Source organism: Hyperoodon ampullatus, assembly GCF_949752795.1.
Source record: "Hyperoodon ampullatus genome assembly, chromosome: 19".
In the NCBI taxonomy this organism is placed as follows: domain Eukaryota; kingdom Metazoa; phylum Chordata; class Mammalia; order Artiodactyla; family Ziphiidae; genus Hyperoodon; species Hyperoodon ampullatus.
The window spans coordinates 55620197-55640015 of NC_136932.1; the positions used below are offsets into that span (position 1 = coordinate 55620197).

At 53.5% G+C, this 19819-nt stretch overlaps 1 protein-coding gene across 1 annotated transcript; it reads right to left on the reverse strand.

Moving 5' to 3' along the window:
- Positions 1-782: 782 nt before the first annotated feature.
- On the reverse strand, positions 783-14199 carry EPX (eosinophil peroxidase; the record flags this gene model as incomplete). The annotated part of the gene is made up of 12 exons (XM_079725796.1): positions 14109-14199; positions 13908-14001; positions 13535-13710; positions 13264-13390; positions 13045-13174; positions 11980-12186; positions 6765-7083; positions 5124-5284; positions 4513-4768; positions 3920-4090; positions 1543-1780; positions 783-984 (listed from the first exon to the last, which is right to left on the reverse strand). Exons 1-12 carry the CDS (start codon positions 14182-14184, stop codon positions 783-785), a joined length of 2157 nt encoding a protein of 718 aa, XP_079581922.1. The 5' UTR covers positions 14185-14199.
- Positions 14200-19819: the final 5620 nt, after the last annotated feature.

Here is a 19819-nt window from a genome sequence, read left to right on the forward strand (position 1 = left end):
AGCCCAGTGCAGAAACCAACTTCTGCCCTCAGGGGTGCTTTATTGGTAGAAGCAGAGTGTGCTGTGCAGCCTGCAGGCTCCAGAGAAAGACCATGGGGTGGCTGGAGGCTGGGACTCTGTGGCCTCCCAGCCATAGGCAGGGGTCAGGGACAGGGTGGGAAACAGATGAAAGTGGCTGGAGATGAAGATGACTCTTCTTGCCTGGGCCTCAGGACCCCCTTGCTTAGCTCACGAGCGCTTGCACCTGGAGCTGACATGTGACCTGATACATAAGAGGCTCGCATGGCAGGGGGGTTCATTGCTGCTGGGGGCCCTGGCCGTCACTCCCAGCCAGAGAACCAGCTCTGAGCTATAGCCAGCAAAAGCATCAGCAGGAAGCAGTTGCTCCAGGGGAGGAGGTAGCCTTGTGGTCCTCCCCAGGTTTCCTTGTCTCCAAGGTCGGAGGCTTGGGATGGACTCCTGTGGAAGCAGCACAAGTGGGCAAGTGAGGAACTTGCTGGTTGTCCAGAGATTGAGCTGTTCTTAGGGTGTTGATGACCGAGCTGAGGCTAGTTGGATACTTCTTAATTGCCCCCTCAAAGTCCTGGGCCCTGGGATTAACTATCAGCCCAGAGGCTAGCATACGGGGAAGCCACTGTGAAAGCGTGATCTGTTGCTAGAGACAAGTTCTGTTGTTTCTGCTTAGGGGCCTGAGAGGACTCAGCTGTCCTGTCCAGGGAAGGATGTGAGGGCCTGGCCCAGCCCAGGGATGTTGCAGGAGGTCCCCCTTACTTGCAGAAGCCTCATCTGCCTTTCCAGGCTGACAGGTTCAGGCGGGGGATGCAGGTGCAGGACACAAAGTCCTGGGGGTAGACGTTGGCCCTGAAGATGTCCCTCGGAACGGTGGTGATACCAGTGTTGTCACACACAATTCGAGACAAGGAAATGTGCCTCAGGGCCTTGCGCTGTCTCTTGGTGAAAACACCCTGTTTCTCCCACCAGAACCTACCAAGACAGTGGAGAGATGTGGGTGAAGTTTGGCAGGGATGAACAGGAATGAGCACCTGCTGTGTGTGAGGTACTTTACATACGCTATTTCATTCAATTCTCCAAAATCCCTGCAAAATAGGTATGATTCCCATTTTATAAAGGAAGAAACAAGTTCAGCAGTCTAGTAAATTGCCCAGTATTAATTGCACAGTAATTTAAGTAGCCAGGACTGGATTTGAACCCAGGTAAATGCCAAATCCAAATAAGTCTTAAACCACAAGCTTATTGGAGGGAAACCAGATTTAGCCTTTGTGCCCATGTTTTCTGGGATCCTTAAGCCTGGAACAGTGAGGCTGCGAAGTCTCTCTCCTGAGCTAAAGGCGCCTCCGACTCAGGCAAGTGCGCTCTCTGCCTCTTACCACGCTCTCCAGGGAGGAGCTCCTGGTCTCAGATCCTGTGTACTTGGAAGAGAGGAAGCTAAAAAGAGTACTTTCTCTCATTGCTGAGCCTTGAAATTCTAATGCTTTTCTGCCCTGCCTCTGGGGCTGGTCCCTTTAGGGTAGGGGCACTTACCTGTCTCCATTCCGGGCTCTTCTGAACTGGTTCTCAAAAAGACAAGCCAGAAGAGGCCCCACTCGGGCCCCTGGCAAAAGAGGCTCTGCGATGGCCCCAATCCAGATGTCAATGTTGGCAGGTGTTCCGTAGAGATTCAGGAACTTCCTCGCCAAACCCTGGTTTTTCAGAACCTGGCTAAGCTGTGCCAGATTCCGGGGCTGGGAGAGCCTGCAGAAGCGCCTCCAAGCATTGTACCCTGTAGGGAAAGGGGACAGGAGCGGTTTAGTCTTACTCCTGCGGATTCCCATTAGCTTCTGCTTGCTGCGATTTCTCCTGAGGGAGCTCTGTGGTCAGGCAATACTGGGCAGAACAAAATCCCTGCTGGCAGAAGCGGCCTTGAACCTTCCAAAGACCACACCACTGCCCTCTTAACTTTCAGTGCGAGCAGACAACCATGCTTTGTGCACACACTGAGGAGTGTGTCCTCATGTAAGAAGCTGTCGTAACCCAACGCTCACAATCACAGTGATATTATCGTGGCATTAATCAGGCACAAGTAAGACATTACCTAGAACAGAAAAGACTCAGATTTGTAGAATGCCCGAATGAATAAATGAGCGAATGAACCAAGAAATGAAGAACATGGATAAAATTAATCCACTCAGAAGAGGACCACATGCTATATGATTCCATTTATATGAAAGGTCCAGAATAGGCAAATATGTAGAGATAGAAGATTAGTAGTTGTCGGGCTGGAGTGGGGATGGGGAGTGACTATTATTACTAGGTTTCTTTTGTGAGTAATGAAAATGTTCTGGTATTAGATATGATGCACAACTCTAAATATACTAAAATCATTGAATTATATACTTTACATTGGTAAATTTTGTGATATGTTAATTATATCTCTATAATTTAAAATTAAAAATTTTAACTAAAATTAAAAAAATTTTTTCACCTACTCAGAAACTAACAAAGACCATACTGATTTCTCAGCCATCAGGATCCCACACCAGGACAAGTCACGTGATATGATGGGGACCATTAAGATAGGAGGAAGATAGCTTTGCCAGGACTCAAAGAAACACCAGCCCAACGTTGTCCATTGAACTACAACTCCCAAACACCATCCCCCAAGCTGAACAAAGGAAAACCATATAATGTTTCACCATTACTGAGCACTGCTGTGTGGATATCTCTCAGGATCCTCACGTTTTTGTGAGGTACTTTGTAATCCCAATGTTATCAATGGACATTCGCTGAGCTTGAGCAACTGTGACTTTTCCAAGGTCACCCCACCATTAAGTGGAGTTCAGACCAGGCCTTCCAATTCCAAATTTGGGAAGCGATTGGAGGAGACTGCAAGAGCTGGGATTAGGACACTATTTCTGGGACAGTTAGAGGGTACAGAAACTCACTGTGTGGCAGCTTGGGCAGCTAGCGATATCAGATCTCCAGCAGGGGGCACCCACCACACTAGCTGTCAGGACCACCCAAGCGTAGGGAAGGAAAGAAACTCAGGTTCTTGAGTGCCTGCTGTGTGCCAGCCAGGGGCTGTGTTAGGTGCAGTAGAAATTGCCCACCATTTATTATTCATGGCCAAAAATGAGCAGAGGCAGATGCGGCTTCGGGTTGTGTTTAGACAGGGAAGTAGGAGATGGGGAGAGGGAGAGATGAGTGAGGCTGTGGCCAAAGCCTTCCCCTAACATCGTGGATTGAACAGGGGGGCGAAAGGAGAAATTTTGAAACTACTTCCTAGTTATGTGGGCTTGGGCCAATTACTAGATGTCTCTGAGTTTATTTTCTCATTTATAAAAATGTCTGTCACAGCTGCTTTTCAAGGTCATTGGGAGGACTAAAAGAGTTAACATCCATTAAAGATCCTAGCAAAGTGCCTACGTTGTCTTATTTCCTGAGATGAAGCCTTTCTGTGGCCTCGCCAGCAACCAAGGCAGAGTCTGTCTTTTACTCCGCCTGTTCCCTGCCTCTCAGGCTCTTTGCCCAATTAGAGCCAAGAGCCAGTTTCTGTATCCCTGGAACTGCCTCCCTGGATCTTGCCAGGGTGATGGGGCATGGAGCAGCGCTTCCCTGCCTTTTAAAGCCATTGTTTTTCTCTATTTGGAAAGTCCTGATCTCCTCTGTTCAGCTCCTGTGTCCAAGTCCTGGTCCTGTTGTGACCCTAAAGCTAGAGACCCTATGGAGGATGGAGAAGATGTGGCAGAACAGCAACAAGGAGGTCTCAGGGATGCTTTGTTGCATCAGCCTCGGCGCATCCTGTAGACAGTCCCAGTCAGAAAGGAGGCGCCAAGGGTCTTCTCTGAACCCTCCCCCCAACCAGCCATCACCAGCAACCCTGCTCTGGGGAAGCCTGGGAAGGGGCGGGCAGCCCCCTCACCTGGGAGGCCATGGTCCCGGCTGCGCTGCATGTTGAGAGCTGCCAGGTCCAGCCCGATCCTTCTCACTTGCTGAAACAGCCGGTCTCGGAGCTCATCCACGATCATGGAATCTTGACGGTTCAGCTTGGCAGGGGTGGCCATGAGGCCTCGGAGGATGGGGTCGATGCCACCTGGTGGCGGGGAACATGAGCAACACAGATTGGAGCAGCCTTTTGGAAGCCCCTAGGGTCATCACATGATGCCAAGCTAGCTGAGAGCTGGACAAGCCAGTCGCTTACATTCTATAATGTTTGTATCAGGAAACGGTGGCCTGGGTGGGCATGAAGGGAGCTGGAGCCGGCAAGAAAAGCAATCACCCCCACTTCTCCGAGAAGGAGTGGAAGGCAAGCTCCTTTCAGGGCCACAACCACCAGTCTCCTCCCCTTTTAGAAATCCTCTAATCCTGGAGGGGATGGGAGGCCCGTGACTGAAGGTCTTGGCGGCACCTGCCTTGTTTTCACTCGCTTGGGGAGATGATCAGCAGTAGCCTGGCCTCCGGCACTAAGCTGGGCCCTACCCCCTCACCCTGTCCGCCTCTGGAAAACCTGGTCACCTTCGTGCACGATTCGCCAGCTGGCGAAGAAGGCGGAGCTGAGTGGGACCCGTGAGTAGGGTGCTGAGGCCCGGTACTGGCTGTCCAGGCGGAACATGAAGGGCTGGATCATGGTGTGGCCGAAGCGGAAGGCCAGCGTGAAGACGTTGGCCACACGGGGGTCTACATTGGAGCAGTACCCCTGGTAGGGCCCCAGGGTTTTCCTGGCCCTGGCCTTTCCCAGAACCAAGGGCAGAAAGTCCCGGTAGGTGATGATCTGGAAGAAAAGATGGAGGAGGAACGTTACCTTAGTGGCCACCCACCCCACTCCCCTGCCTTTGGACAGACCTTCTGCTTTTCCAAGTGCTGCTCAGACATACTGATTCTTTATTGGCAGTATGTCAAATGTGGCGATGTTCATCTCCCATTGTCTGATGGAGATACTGAGGCCCGGAGAGGCTGGGTGACATGAACGGGGTCACAGAGAGAGTTAGCGGCAGTGTTGGGGATACAGGTCAGATCTCAAGAACACTTCCGATCACCCAGACCTAGCTGACTTGGGGCACATCCCCCAGGATGGCTTCTCATGCCAGATTGCCTTCTAAGGGATGCTGGGACCCAGGGCCCCCTACCTGGACCAGGGCCCCCACGATCTTCCGAGCCTCCTGGTACAGCTTGTATCCGGTCCACTGAGGATTCAGGTGTCTCAGCTCAGTTGCCAGCCGGTTGTGCTCTCGCATAAAGAGGGTGTGCATGGCTGCCAGTTTCGGGGTTTCGGTTGACCGGCTGTCACCTTGAAAACCCCAGGTTCAGAGTCACCATAGTCCTTCCCAGAGCAATGTCTTTCTGCTAAGGCAGACAGAGCTCTGGGGACTAGAAAGAGGTGGTGGGATTCTATGACCTGGGCCCAATTCCTGGCCCTCACTGGGCCTCCATCTCCTCAGCTGTGCTGTGAGGCTCCACTGACAAACACAATGGGCCAGGAGTGGGAGGACAATGGCGTCTCGGGTCCCTAAGTTACTGGAATGAGTTCGCGTGAGGTGACACAGGGCAGCTGCTGGTCTTGGGCGGGAACCCTTTTGCCTAATGATTCTGCTCTGCAGGATTACCAGATCCACAGCTGGTGGAGGGTCCTGGGTGACCCTAGGAACCTGTCCTGTGGGTTGCATCCTTCTCTTCCGGGGGCTGGACCTCTCCCCAGCTTTGGGCTTGGTGCCATGCTGCTCTCCCCAGGGAGCCCCATGGAAGGAGAAAGAAGGAAGTTTGGGCAGAGCCTGTTCCTGTAGCCAGACCTTCTCCTAGAGGCCGGGAAGGAAGGTACGCTCCTGAAGGTGGCCTTACACACAGTCATCTGCTGGCTCTGAACTAAGCCCTTGTGTGTGGTCTTATTCAATCTACTCTTAAGTAAACCTCTGGTGAAGGCACATGCCGCTCTTGCCAGGAGCCAAGAAACACAATTCTTAGAAAAGGGGCTGCAGCTGACGCCCTGCAAAGGAGGTGGTGGAGCAGCGTGGAAAGAGCCCAGACCTGGCCACTACACTGACTTAAGTCCTCACTGCGGACTCTGCCATCTGACACTCTGCTCTGGAGCGCGTTAGTTCTCTTCCCTGAGTGTCTCATCTGCAAAACGAGGGTGCTAATAATGCTCCCCTTTCAGGGCTGCTGTAAGGATTAGACATGGCACATTTAAACATATTAAATAAGCAGAAGCGATGACCATCATTATGATAACCAGCATGGGGGGCAGGGGCAAAGACCCCCAGGAGAGTTCAGGTTATGCATCCAGAAGAAGGTACCAGGTGACCGTCTCTAGCAAGAGCAGGGGGGGAAACGGAAGATTCTAAGAGGATTTAGCCCAGAGAAGAAAAAACAGTTAGGCGGCAGTGAAAGCGACTTTCAGGTTATTAAAGAGGCTATTACTGTGTGAAAGATAGAGCTTTTTCTCCGAGGTTCTAGAAGCATGATGAAGAGCAACAGATGGGCAGTGGATCAAAATGGGGGGGAGGGGCTTTCTGCAGTCAGCGGGGCACCAGATGAACAGCAGAGGGGGTGAGAGCCCCTAATCACCAAAGAGAGTCAAGTGGTGATCTCCAGCCACACACCGGGTTCACAAAGGGACTCCTGCCAACTTACTGATTCTGGGATGACGATGCACAGATCTGTGTGCCTAATATTGAGGTCTGAAGCCGTGCACCCCCATCGAGTCCCACGGGGCTTTCCCAACCCGGAACCCAGGGACTGGCTGTTTCCTCCCTCCGTCCTCCCAGTCTGACCTGCCAAAAAGCAGGGGATGTTCGCGGTGCGGTTGGTGAGCAGGCAGGGGTCATCGTGCAGGTTGTCAAAGGGCAGCAGGGCCCGGCCGTTGTCATGGAAGCGGGTGTTGACGGCCAGCAGCCCCAGCTGGTTGGTCAGGTTGCGCAGCTTCATGGCCAAGGGGTCCTCGCTGCCGTACACCACGCTGGCGTCCACGAAGGAGGTGAGCGCGTTGATCTGGTTGCGGACTTTGTTCTTGTTTTGGGGGCACGAGGGTGCCGAGCGGAAGAAAGGGATGCAGTCACGCTGGTTCGTGATGCGGGGGTCATTGGGCGGAATCTGAGGTGGAAGAGGAGCCAGTGACCCTGGGGCCCCTCCCGAGCAAGCTCACTCCTCCTGGTCATCCCCCACCTGCTTCAAAACCTTGCTCTTAAAACTCTCTTTTTCCAGGAAGCCCTCCTTGACTCATCCAGACTCACGCTGCTCACCAGGTCATCTGAGCATCCTTAGCACGTTGTGTCATAGAGGCATGAAAGGTTAGAAATGGACGAGGCCTTAGATCCTCATTTTACAGGTGGGGAAACGGAGGCTCAGAGAGGGGAAGTGACAACTCGTTAGCGGGAGAGGAGGGATTAGAACCTAGTTCTCCTGACATGAGGCTTGTGCTCCTTTCATTCCATTCAATTCAACAGACATTTCCTAAGCCCCTTTCTGTGCCGGGTGCCTCGGAGACTGTGATGGTCGAGGAAACCCAGGACAGGTTGCAGGAAGCCGGCAATTCAGTGAAAACAGACCTGCACATAGAGTAATGTAACTCTAAATTGAGGTGGCATTTCCTATGCTTGGTTTAAAAGAGCTAGGGAGACCTTCAAGATGGCGGAGGAGTAAGACGCGGAGATCACCTTCCTCCCCACAAATACACCAGAAATACCTCTACACGCGGAACAACCCCTACAGAACACCTACTGAACGCTGGCAGAAGACCGCAGACCTCCCAAAATGCAAGAACCTCCCCACGTACCTGGGTAGGGCAAAAGAAAAAAGAAAAAACAGAGACAAAAGGATAGGGCCGGGACCTGCACCAGTGGGAGGGAGCCGTGACGGAGGAAAGGTTTCCACACACTAGGAGCCCCTTCGCGGGCGGAGACTGCGGGTGGCGGAGGGGGAAAGCTTCGGAGCCGCGGAGGAGACCGCAGCCACAGGGGTACGGAGGGCAAAGCAGAGAGATTCCCGCACAGAGGACCGGTGCCGACCGCCACTCACCAGCCCGAGAGGCTCGTCTCCTCACCCGCCGGGGCGGGCGGGGCTGGGAGCTGAGGCTCGGGCTTCAGTCAGAGCGCGCTGGCGGCGTGAACACAGCCTGAAGGGAGTTAGTGCGCCACGGCTGGCCGGGAGGGAGTCCGGGGAAAAGTCTGGAGCTGCCGAAGAGGCAAGAGGCTTTTCCTTCCCTCTTTGTTTCCTGGTGCGTGAGGAGAGGGGATTCAGGGCGCTGCTTCAAGGAGCTCCAGAGACGGGCGCGAGCCGCGGCTAAAGGCGTGGACCCCAGAGACGGGCGTGGGACGCTGGGGCTGCTGCTGCCGCCACCAAGAAGCCTGTGTGCGAGCGCAGGTCACTACCCACACCTCCCTTACGGGGAGCCTGTGAAGCCCACCACTGCTAGGGTCCCGGGATCCAGGGACAACTTCCCTGGGAGAACGCACGGCGCGCCTCAGGCTGGTGCAACGTCACGCCGGCCTCTGCCGACGCACGCTCGCCCGCCTCCACGCCCCTCCCTCCCCCCCCGGCCTGAGTGAGCCAGAGCCCCCGAATCAGCGGCTCCTTTAACCCCATCCTGTCTGAGTGGGAACAGATGCCCTCAGGAGACCTGCACGCAGAGGTGGGGCCAACTCCAAAGCTGAGCCCCGGAGCTGTGCGAACAAAGAAGAGAAAGGGGAATCTCTCCCAGCAGCCTCAGGAGCAGCGGATTAAAGCTCCGCAATCAACTTGATGGACCCTGCGTCTGTGGAACACCTGAAGAGACAACGAATCATCCCAAATTGAGGAGGTGGACTTTGGGAGCAACTGTAGACTTGGGGTTTGCTTTTTGCATCTAATCTATTTCTGGTTTTATGTTTATCTTACTTTAGTATTTAGAGTTTATTATCATTGGTAGATTTGTTTATTGATTTAGTTGCTCTCTTCCATTTTTTTATGTATATAGATATATTTTTTTTCCTTTTTCTCTATTTGTGAGTGTATATGTGTATGCTTCTTTGTGTGAGTTTGTCTGTATAGCTTTGCTTTTACCATTTGTCCTAGGGTTCTATTATTTTTTTTTTTTTGGTAGTTATTGTTGTTGTTGGTTTTTTTTTTTTTGCGGTATGCGGGCCTCTCACCGCTGTGGCCTCTCCCGTTGCGGAGCACAGGCTCTGGACGCGCAGGCCCAGCGGCCATGGCTCACGGACCCAGCCGCTCTGCGGCATGTGGGATCTTCCCGGACCGGGGCACGAACCCGTGTCCCCTGCATCGGCGGGTGGACTCTCAACCACTGCACCACCAGGGAAGCCCTGTTGTTGTTTTTACTATAGTTTTAAGCGCTTGTTATCATTGGTAGATTTGTTTTTTGGTTTGTTGCTCTCTTCTTTCTTTTTTTTATTACTTAAGAATCTTTTTAATTTTTAATAATTTTTTTTATTTTAATAACTTTATTTTCTTTCTCTCTTTCTTTCTTTCTTTTTCTTTCTTTTTTTCTCCCTTTTCTTCTGATCCATGTGGCTGACAGGGTCTTGGTGCTCTGGCTGGGTGTCAGGCCTGTGCCTCTGAGGTGGGAGAGCTGAGTTCAGGACAGTGGTCCACCAGAGACCTCCCGGCTCCACATAATATCAAACGGTGAAACCTCTCCCAGAGATCTCATCTCAATGCTAAGACCCAGCTCCACTCAATGACAGGCAAGCTACAGTGCTGGACACCCTATGCCAAACAGCTAGCAAGACAGGAACACAACCCCACCCATTAGCAGAGAGGCTGCCTAAAATCTTAATAAGGTCACAGACACTCCAAAACACACCACCAGATGTGGACCTGCCCACCAGAAAGACAAGATCCAGCCTCATCCACCAGAACACAGGCAATAGTCCCCTCCACCAGGAAGCCTACACAACCCACTGAACCAACCTTAGCCACTGGGGACAGACACCAAAAACAATGGGAACTATGAACCTGCAGCCTGCGAAAAGGAGACCCCAAACACTGTAAATTAAGCAAAACGAGAAGACAGAGAAACACACAGCAGATGAGGGAGCAAGGCAAAAACCAGACCAAACAATGAAGAGGAAATAGGCAGTCTACCTGAAAAAGAATTCAGAGTAATGATAGTAAAGATGATGCAAAATCTTGGAAATAGAATGGAGCAAATACAAGAAACGTTTAACAAGGACCTAGAAGAACTAAAGAGCAAACAGTGATGAACAACACAATAAATGAAATTAAAAATTCTCCAGAAGGGATCAATAGCAGAATAACTGAAGCAGAAGAATGGATAAGTAACCTAGAAGATAAAATAGTGGAAATAACTACCACAGAGCAGAATAAAGAAAAAAGAATGAAAAGAATTGAGGACAATCTCAGAGAGCTCTGGGACAACATTAAATGCACCAACATTCGAATTATAGGGGTCCCAGAAGAAGAAGAGGAAAAAAAAGGGACTGAGAAAGTATTTGAAGAGATTACAGTTGAAAACTTCCCTAATATGGGTAAGGAAATAGTCAAAATGGCCATCATCAAAAAATCTACAAACAATAAATGCTGGAGAGGGTGTGGAGAAAAGGGAACCCTCTTGCACTGTTGGTGGGAATGTAAATTGATACAGCCACTATGGAGAACAGTATGGAGTTTCCTTAAAAAACTAAAAACAGAACCATCTAACCCAACAATCCCACTACGGGGCATATACCCTGAGAAAACCATAATTCAAAAGGAGTCATGTACCACAATGTTCATTGCAGCTCTATTTACAATAGCCGGGACAGGGAAGCAACATAAGTGTCCATCGACAGATGAATGGATAAAGATGTGACACATATATACAATGGAATATTACTCAGCCATGAAAAGAAATGAAACTGAGTTATTTGTAGTGAGGTGGATGGACCTAGAGTCTGTCATACAGAGTGAAGTAAGTCAGAAAGAGAAAAACAAATACCGTATGCTAACACATATATATGGAATCTTAAAAAAAAAAAAGGTTCTGAGGAACCTAGCGGCAGGGCAGGAATAAAGAAGCAGATGTAGAGAATGAACTTGAGGACACAGGGAGGGGGAAGGGTAAGCTGGGATGAAGTGAGAGAGTGGCATGGACATATATACACTACCAAACGTAAAATAGATAGGTAGTGGGAAGCAGCCGCATAGCACAGGGAGATCAGCTCGGTGCTTTGTGACCACCTAGAGGGGTGGGATAGGGAGGGTGGGAGGGAGATGCAAGAGGGAGGAGATATGGGGATATATGTATATGTATAGCTGATTCACTTTGTTATACAGCAGAAACTAACACACCATTGTAAAGCAATTATACGCCAATAAAGATGTTAAAAATTAAATAAATAAATAAAAGTCAAGAGCTAAAGGTATAATAGGAAGATAGGGGACAGTTCCCCAGAGGAACTTGAGGAAGGAGCCAGCCAGAGGCCCTCACATGTCATGTCGCAAGAACACTGCCCTACCCAGTAGGGGCCAGTGAATGTGTGTGTGTGTGTGTGTGTGTGTGTGTGTGTGTGTGCACAGAGGGTCCCCTCTGTCCCCAGCAGAGGCTGTGCTCCCTGGAGCCCATCTTTTCTTCCCTAGTGTCCCTCACCATCCTTGCCTCTCAGCTGAAGGAGAGCACCGTGCTCACAACCCGATCCCAGGAAATGGTGAGAACTGCAGGGCCCTCAGACCACCCCAGGAGGGAGAGAAGGGCAAGAGCTAAGAGACCCTAAAGGCTTCCCCTGTTGGAAAGGGACCCAGGGGTCAAGGCTAGTCTCAACTTCTTCCCCTTCCGTGAGGCCAGCACCGGGACCTCCTGGCAGGTTGCCCGCCCCCCCCCCAAACACACACAGAACCAGGCGTCTGTGCCGGACTGTGCATCTTGTCTCTGTCTGATACTCCAGCGTCACAAGCAGCTCCTTAAGGCAGGTGTACTAGGTGCCAGATGCCCAGCCCCAGCTCTCGGCCAGAGGTGGAGGCCACATCAGGAGCCTGGGAGTCGGGGGTAAGTACCTTGATGGGGAAGCAGGGGGGCAGCTGGGCACAGGTCCTCTCACAGTCGACGCCCTCAGTGAAGGCCACTCTGGCTGGGGACTCAGGGACGAAGTCCAGGTCGTGGTCAATGAACTGGCCCCACTGCATGAACATGAGGGACCGGCCCCGGTCGGTGGTTAGCCTCTCGCTGGGGAAGCGCACGATCTGGTTGGAGACAGCTCGGACCTGGTGGGGAGACAGATCAGTGTAGGGCGCTGACTCTGCAGGGTGTCAGAGCCAACCCAGGACTCAGGGGGTGGCAGGTTGCCCCTGCTGGCGTTAACACAGTCCCTCCTCCTCCCCTGCCCTCCCCTCCCCTCCCCTGCTTTGTCCCACTTCCTATGTGGCTGTCATTCCTACAAGGATGCTCTCCAGCCCAGCTCCTGAGGACTCCAGGAGTAATTCCAGGAAGGGGACGGGCCAGGTTGGCTGGCTCAGACCCCACCAGCTTCTCCAGAGAGATAAATAGATGAAACTGATAGATCAATTTATAGACTAATGGATAATTAGATGGTAGAACTGATTGATAGATGCAAGGATTGGTTGCTAGGTGACGGATAATAAATAGAGAATTGGATAGATGGAAAGATCAACAGAAGAAAAATTGATAAATAGATGTTGATAGATGGGTAGATGACAGATTGTTATTTTGGCATATGAATAGAAGACTGATAAATTGTTAAATGTGAAATAGTTGAGGTCAATAGATAGAACTACATTAAGATGTATTGCTTCTTATATTTAGCAAGGTACTTTGACATGAATTCTTTTGGAAAAAACAATATTGTAATGGCTAGCATTAATATATCGCATCCTACATGGATGTTTCTATCAGACTTTATTTAATAGTCACAACAGCAATAGTAAGTGGGTTTTGCTGCCATTTTACAGCTGAGGAAACTGATTCAGCTGGAGTCCTTGCCCAGAGTCATCAGCCAGCCTGTGGGACAGCCAGGTTCGAGCCCTGTCCGACTCCGGGCTGTGCTTTTACTCCCCACGTTTAGAAGAGATGGAACGTCCTCCAGCCCCTCAGCCCTGACTCACAAGGGGGAGGAGGAAGCCATTGCGCCTCTTGCCGGGGGTCCAGCCGAAGGGGAGGGACAGCCTGTCCTCATACTCGGCTGGCAGCCAGCGCGCCAGGGCCCGGTTGGAGGCCCCCAGCCATGGTCTCCTCCTGCAGTGGTGGGTGGGCTGGGGTCAGCAGGGTTGGGGAGGAGAGGAGGGAACCGCCCCCCCCAGGTCACGTGCCGCCCCAGCACCCACCTGTTGTTGCATCTCCCAGTGATGGTTCGGTACTTGTGTCTTTTTTGACTGCACTTCTCGGCTTCATCCTGGGGTGCACAGCCACTGGCCTGGGACAGCAGCCGCATTTGGGATTCCGTTAGCACATCTGGGGGTGGGACAGTGGGCAGGGTTCTAGCTGCTTCTAGAGCCGGTCTGTCCTGTGCCTCCCATCCCTTTCCCCTCTCCCCTCCCAACACCCCAAGGCGTGCACCCTGCAAGCCCCTCCTGGCTTCCTTCCACTCCACAGTACCAGTGACATTGAAGGATCTGGACCCCTGGAGTTGTAACTTCTCTTCCAGCAGTCCCAAGGCCACATGCATATAATCGGCAGCCTGAACGACAGTCCTGGTGGCCGCTGCCGGTCGTTTGAAGTAGGACAGGAGGTCCATGGGGCTGGCCAAGCCACTGTGAAGGCGCTGCTTGATGCTGCCCAGAAGAGGAGAGGACAGTCAGCACAGTGTAAACAGAAGGAGGGATAGAAGGGAGGCTCTCTACCGACATGGCACTGCCCCAAGGTGCCCAGGGGCAGGTGATGGGTGAGATGACCTTGGCTGGAGTCCATCCCTCCCCCATCATCAACCCTTCCAGGCCCATGCAGTCCCCAGACCCAGGCCCAGGCCCACCTCCTCTCAGTCTGATTGTAGGCAGCATCCACTAGCAACTTGGCCTCTTTTATGCAGCTCTGGAGGACCGAGGTCTCCACTACCCTAGGGGAGGCTGTTCAGAGGGAAGGAGGCTTAGGGTCCAGGGCAGCCACAGGTCCCTCAGACCCAAGCGCTTCCCCCTCCATTGCCCTCCTCCTTGGCTGTCCAAGGGGCTATTACCTGGGGTGGTGCCCTCAGAGAGCCGGGCCAGGAGGAGGGTGGCTAGGATCCCAGCCAGGGCCAGGAGCAACTTCATGTCTGCAGTGAGACGCCAGCCACAGGGGGGTAAGCGATGACACGGGTGGGTGTCCCCTAATGCCTTCTCACCCAGAGAGGATGCTGAGCTGACCTCTCACCTCCTCCTGCTCTTCTGTGGAAGTAGCTGGGAAGGGACTTTTATAGCCTGTCCTGGGGGAGGGAGGGGAACTCTGGGCCTCAGAAGCCCAGCCTCTTGAGGCGGAGCTCTGGGACTTCCCTCTCGTTTTGGGGGGAGTTGTGACACTGAAGCACCCCACTTTACCCCTCACCAACATGGAGACGTTCTTTCTTCTGCTCACTGCATCCCCATCCTCTTTGCTATCGAGTTCACTGATATATTTCTCCCAGGGCCCAGAGCAGTGCCTAGAACACAGATGTTGCTCAGTGAATATTTGCTGGGTGTGCCTCAGAAGAGCGCTGCGCCTGGTCCTGCCCCTAACTATTTGTATGGTCTTGGGCGAGTCACTTCCCCTCTCTGAGCCTCAGTTTCCACATTCCTAAAATGGGACTTGGGCTACATCATAGGAAAGGCCCCTCTCCTCCTCCAACAGGGCAGAAGCCGGGTCTGCCTTACTGTCGTATCTCCCCAGCCCCCAGCACAAGGCCTAGTATTCAGTAGGTGCTCAGTAAGTTGATCAAGGGGATGAATGATGTGGGGTCAATGATTCGGTCCCCCCGCCCTTGCTCCAGCTCTCTCCAAGATGCAGGGGAAGGTGAGGTGATGGTGGAAGCAGGGCCTAGCAGTGAAAATTAAGGTGCTGCCTCATGGGCCATCTGGGGGACACAGTGCGATGTCACCGGGAAGCAGCCCACGGCGTGAGGGCAGCGGGCTTCCGTGCGAGCTGAGGACCTGCCTCGGGCTTAGCGCTCTTCTGCGTGCTTCCTCAGTGCGTGTCAGTAGCAGGTTTGCACCACGTGCTGGGTGTAAATTCTGACTTTCTATGGGCTTGGTCAGCAGTGGCTTCCTTAGGGGAGGCGGTGGGCTCCGACCCACCTGGGTTTGGACCCCACCCTGCCACGGCCTGCACCACCGTGGCTGGGCCTCCATTTCTGCATCTGAAGGGTAGGACGCCCCCAGTCGGCGCTCCCCCCAGGGCCCAGGCCTGCACCCCCGCTTGGCCTTCCCTCCTGGTTTCCGCCACTGGATGAGCCAAGCGCATCCTTTGCTCCGACCCCATCCTGGTCTGCCCGGAGAGCGCTCACCCCCGCCTCAGCGCGCAGCCCCACAGTCACCCCCGCTGCACCCTGCAGCCTGCCTGTGCTCGCCCCTTTCTCAGGTGGACGTGTCCATCCCTTCCTCGGAGCAGCCCCGGTGCCTGCTGGGTGTCCCCGCCTCCTGCCCTCCGAGCCCCGCCCCGCCTAACGCAGCCGCCACGCCCTCCGCAGCCTCTTGCCACAGCAGCCGCATCGGCCCGCCGCCGGTTGCTCTCGAAACAGCCCCTTCAGCAGCCCCTTCAGCAACCCCTTTCACAAGCCCCAGTTGAGGGCCTGGGCCTGCTGATCTTATCTCCTTGTCTTCAGCGGGGGCCCCTCTCCGGCACAGGGTCAGGAGGGACCGTCACCGTGCAGTTGCAGCAAGCCCACCGAGTTCCTTGCTGCTGAATCCCCGTGTGACCGGGGTAGACCACACCGCTCCCTGGACCTCAGCTTCCAGGCCTGTGAGCGTGGGACAGTGATCCTCAGGAGGGAGAGAGATTGCAAAAATGTGGAGTGCTCCCCAGATGTGCTCACCTCCCCTGCCGTCAGGAGCCCAGATGCGCCCAGGAGATTGGAAGCTGGGGCAGGGCGTATGGAACCGAGGTCGCTCTCCTTCCAGGGTCGCCCCCACCCCCCGAGAGGACTCAGACTGAGGTCTGCTCTCCCCCCGAGAGGACTCTCATTCTTCAGCAGTAGTGAGGCATGCGCGGGTTTTGCCGCAGCTGCGGGCTGCCATGGTCCCTGGGACAAGCTTGAGACAGAACCCGGGCCCTAGGCCCATCCCTGCCATGTTGGCCCATCTCTGGGGGATTTTGGCGTGCTGACCGCTCCAGGTGGTGATGAGAGGAAAGCAGATAGGAAGGAGCCGCCAAGAAACCCTGCACAACCAGTCTATGGAGGGCGGGTTCCCGGGGCTGCAGGGCTGGACAGGCAGGCAGTGTTCGGGCAAGGGACCCTGCCCCTCCGCTGCAACCACCTTGACCCTCTTGTCTGCTCCCAGGCTTCTGCTGATGCTGCAGGAAGGCTCCCTCTGGGAGCCACAGCACTTAGCACCCAGGAGCTCGTTGAGAGCAGTATAGAGAGGCGATAGAGACCTGGCCTGGGTCCACGTCCCAGCACCGCCATTCACCTGGCTCAGCGGCTCAGCCTCAGAGCCTGCCTCCTCACTGTCTAACAGCAGGCCTTTCTCTGTTCACCTTGCAGAGCTGTTATGGAATAAAGGTGAAACGCTACCAGGGCCAGGCATGTAGCTGGTGCTGGACGGTGTTTGTCTGACAAGCCTTGTCGTTCCACCCTATTGCTGCTTCCTTTGCTGAGCCCACGCCAGCAGTTACCATGAGGTGGAAGGGTGGGGGGCAGTGAGTGCAAGAGCTTTGCAGAGCATCCAGGCCCCGGTGCCTGGGAAGAAGGAGGGCAGGAAGGAAGGAAGGGAGGCCTCCAAAGTCAGGGCTGTTCAGATCCTGGTCTCCGAGCACCCTCCCGTCGGAGTGGGCGTGCCGGCTGCCCAAGCCAGGCCACTGGAAACTGAGTGGAGCGACAGTGATGGAGGGAGAAGCCCTCCTGGGGGTCTCCAGTTTGGGGGTCTGCCCCCTCTCCCGCTTTGACCTTCCCTGGGGGGCAGGCCTGGACATGCGCGGCCCTCGCCAGACCTCACAGTGGTCAGCTGTGTCATCTGCGTTTTTTCTGTGGTCAGGGTCAGCCACACAGAGACGACAGGAGAGGAGTGCGGGCCAGGGCCACAGGTCCCTCAGATGCCCCCATGGGCTTTTCACGATGCCCACTGGGACCTCACTGGAGAGACTTTCCTCGGGGCTAAGTGGTGCCCAGTGGCGGCCTGGAGCATCTGATACGGGAGCAGACTGGTTTTTGACACCTCCTCCTTTCCACCCCAAAATTAGTTTCAGTAACACTCATTAAATGAAACAAAGTAATAATAATGGCTAGAAAGGAAATGTGTGGAAATTCTCACTTACTAAATTTGGACATAATCATCCCAGTACTGAAATAAAAATAAAATGCTGCAGTATAAAAAGGAAAAGGGCTTCCCTGGTGGCGCAGTGGTTGAGAGTCCGCCTGCCGATGCAGGGGACACGGGTTTGTGCCCCGGTCTGGGAAGATCCCACATGCCGCGGAGCGGCTGGGCCCGTGAGCCATGGCCGCTGGGCCTGCGCGTCCGGAGTCTGTGCTCCGCAACGGGAGAGGCCACAACAGTGAGAGGCCCACATACCGCAAAAAATAAATAAATTAAAAAAAAGGAAAAGAGTAGTGGATTAATACTCTTTAATTATATGAATGTGTTTAAATAAAGGGAAAAAACTACCTACATATTGGTGGTTTTAATACTTAATGTATCATTACAGTTTCTGTGTTCCTGATGCATCTTTTTAGTTTTAAAATAAACAAAAAAATGTTAAAGAACAAATCTCAACGTTAACGATATTCAAACTCAGTAAAATATTCACATACTAATTTAAATTTGCACTTTAAAAATATTATACTTCACAATGTGCACTCTGTTTCACTGTTTTAAATCTTAAACACAAATTCTCCTTCCAAATGGTCACAGAGAGTGACAGAATGGAAGAAAGTCAAGTTCCGTCTCTTCATTCTTTGCAGTCACAGTAGTTAACAGTGTTTATGTTAAGCCAACCAGAATATGTGATGCTGCAGGGGCTGACGTAGCGAGAGAGCCAGCTCGGATGATCCTGAACCCTTAGAACTTACCCTCGAAGCAAATGCAGGTAACTGAGGGAGCCACCGTATAATTGGGAATTCTCCAGATTGACTTCCGCGTGGAGCACAGTACATATTAAAGGATACGCCATAAAAATGCATTCATTTGAAGCTTACACGTAGAATTGTTAAAGCACCCGTAATTGCAACAATTGTTTAGAATCTAGCCCAACGAAAGATGTCTTTGGGGAGAAGCGTTTCGTCACTGACATTGCTCAGAATTGCTGAGGCGTGACGAGCATAGGAAGCAGTCCAGCACCCCATCCGTGCTGTTGGTACTTTTAAACTCCCTACAGACGATGCCCCCCTATCTCCTGCTCGTCCTCTGCCCTGGCCTTGGTACTGGCATTTTGCCCCTTCCTCTTGCCCTCACTAAATGACAAGTCAGGAAGCTTGCAATTCCTTCCACGCACACCCCAAGTTTGGGTCCCTGGGGAGGGGGTCGATGAGGAGCACCGGCCTCTGAGTGCCTGGGGGTGGGGAAGGGGCTGCTCATGCGCTGAACCGGGGATGAGCCCGGGCCCTTCCGGGATCCCAGTGTGCACAGTCATGGTCCGCAGGGCCTATGCACAGTGTCTCTTCAGCAGCAGCCCAGGGACCCCCCAATCCTTCCACGGTCCCAGGCCCCGTAGGACCTCTCCAGCCTCCACTCACCCCTCCCCACTGCCCACCACACTCCAGCTTTGACTTCCCAGAAGCTTTCTTTTTTTTTGCGGTACGCAGGCCTCTCACTGTTGTGGCTTCTCCACTTGCGGAGCACAGGCTCCGGACGCACAGGCTCAGCGGCCATGGCTCACGGGCCCAGCCGCTACGCGGCATGTGGGACCTTTCCAGACCGGGGCACGAACCCGTGTCCCCTGCATCGGCAGGTGGACTCTCAACCACTGTGCCACCAGGGAAGGCCCCCCAGAAGCTTTCTGAATGCACCATGTTCTCCCTCGCCTCTGGGTCCTCCTACACTTTCTCTTTGCCTGACTCACCCCTACTCATCTTCACAACCCAGCTGAGACACCACTTCGTCCAGGAAGCCTTCCCTCATCCCTTTCCCGTTCACCCCTCAACATGGTCTGTGTTCTGTCTGCAGAGCAACCTATGCTGATGCTCTGTCAGCACAAAATGGGCTGTACTGAAGGCATGCTGTCACCATGTCCCCCTCCTGGACTGACCACGGGGACCCCAGGCCTGATCTTGTTTGCAGCTGTGGACCCAACGCACGGGCCTGGCCAGTGCTCAGAAACGTTTGTGGAACATGAGTGAACCGTGTCATGTCCTGATTTAGCTCCATGAGTCCCCACGCCCTCTTTCACCCTGCAAAGGAGGACACGTCCCTTCCCCCACCGGATGCGATTTCCTCTTTCTTTTCCAGATGATAGTTTGGAGCTCCCAGGGTCCTGACCCCGATAGGCCGGGTAGGTGGAGTGGGGCAGGGGGTTGAGCGCCACCATGGTGTGAATTGGAGCCTTCGGGTGGGCACTAGGTGGGCCCCATGACTATTCCTGGTGCAAGGCCAAGAGGGCAGGAGCTGGAGCTGCAGGCGGTTGAAGTGGGTGCTGCAGGAAGGATGTGAGAACGGGCAGCCCACTGAGCAGGGAGGCCAGAGTGGGATGCCCCCTTGGGTTGGGTGTCTGAGAAGCTCAGCTCCCTGCGAGGCCTGCGTGAGCTCCTGCCTCTATATGTGGAGTCAAGAACCCGCTGCTGGGGAT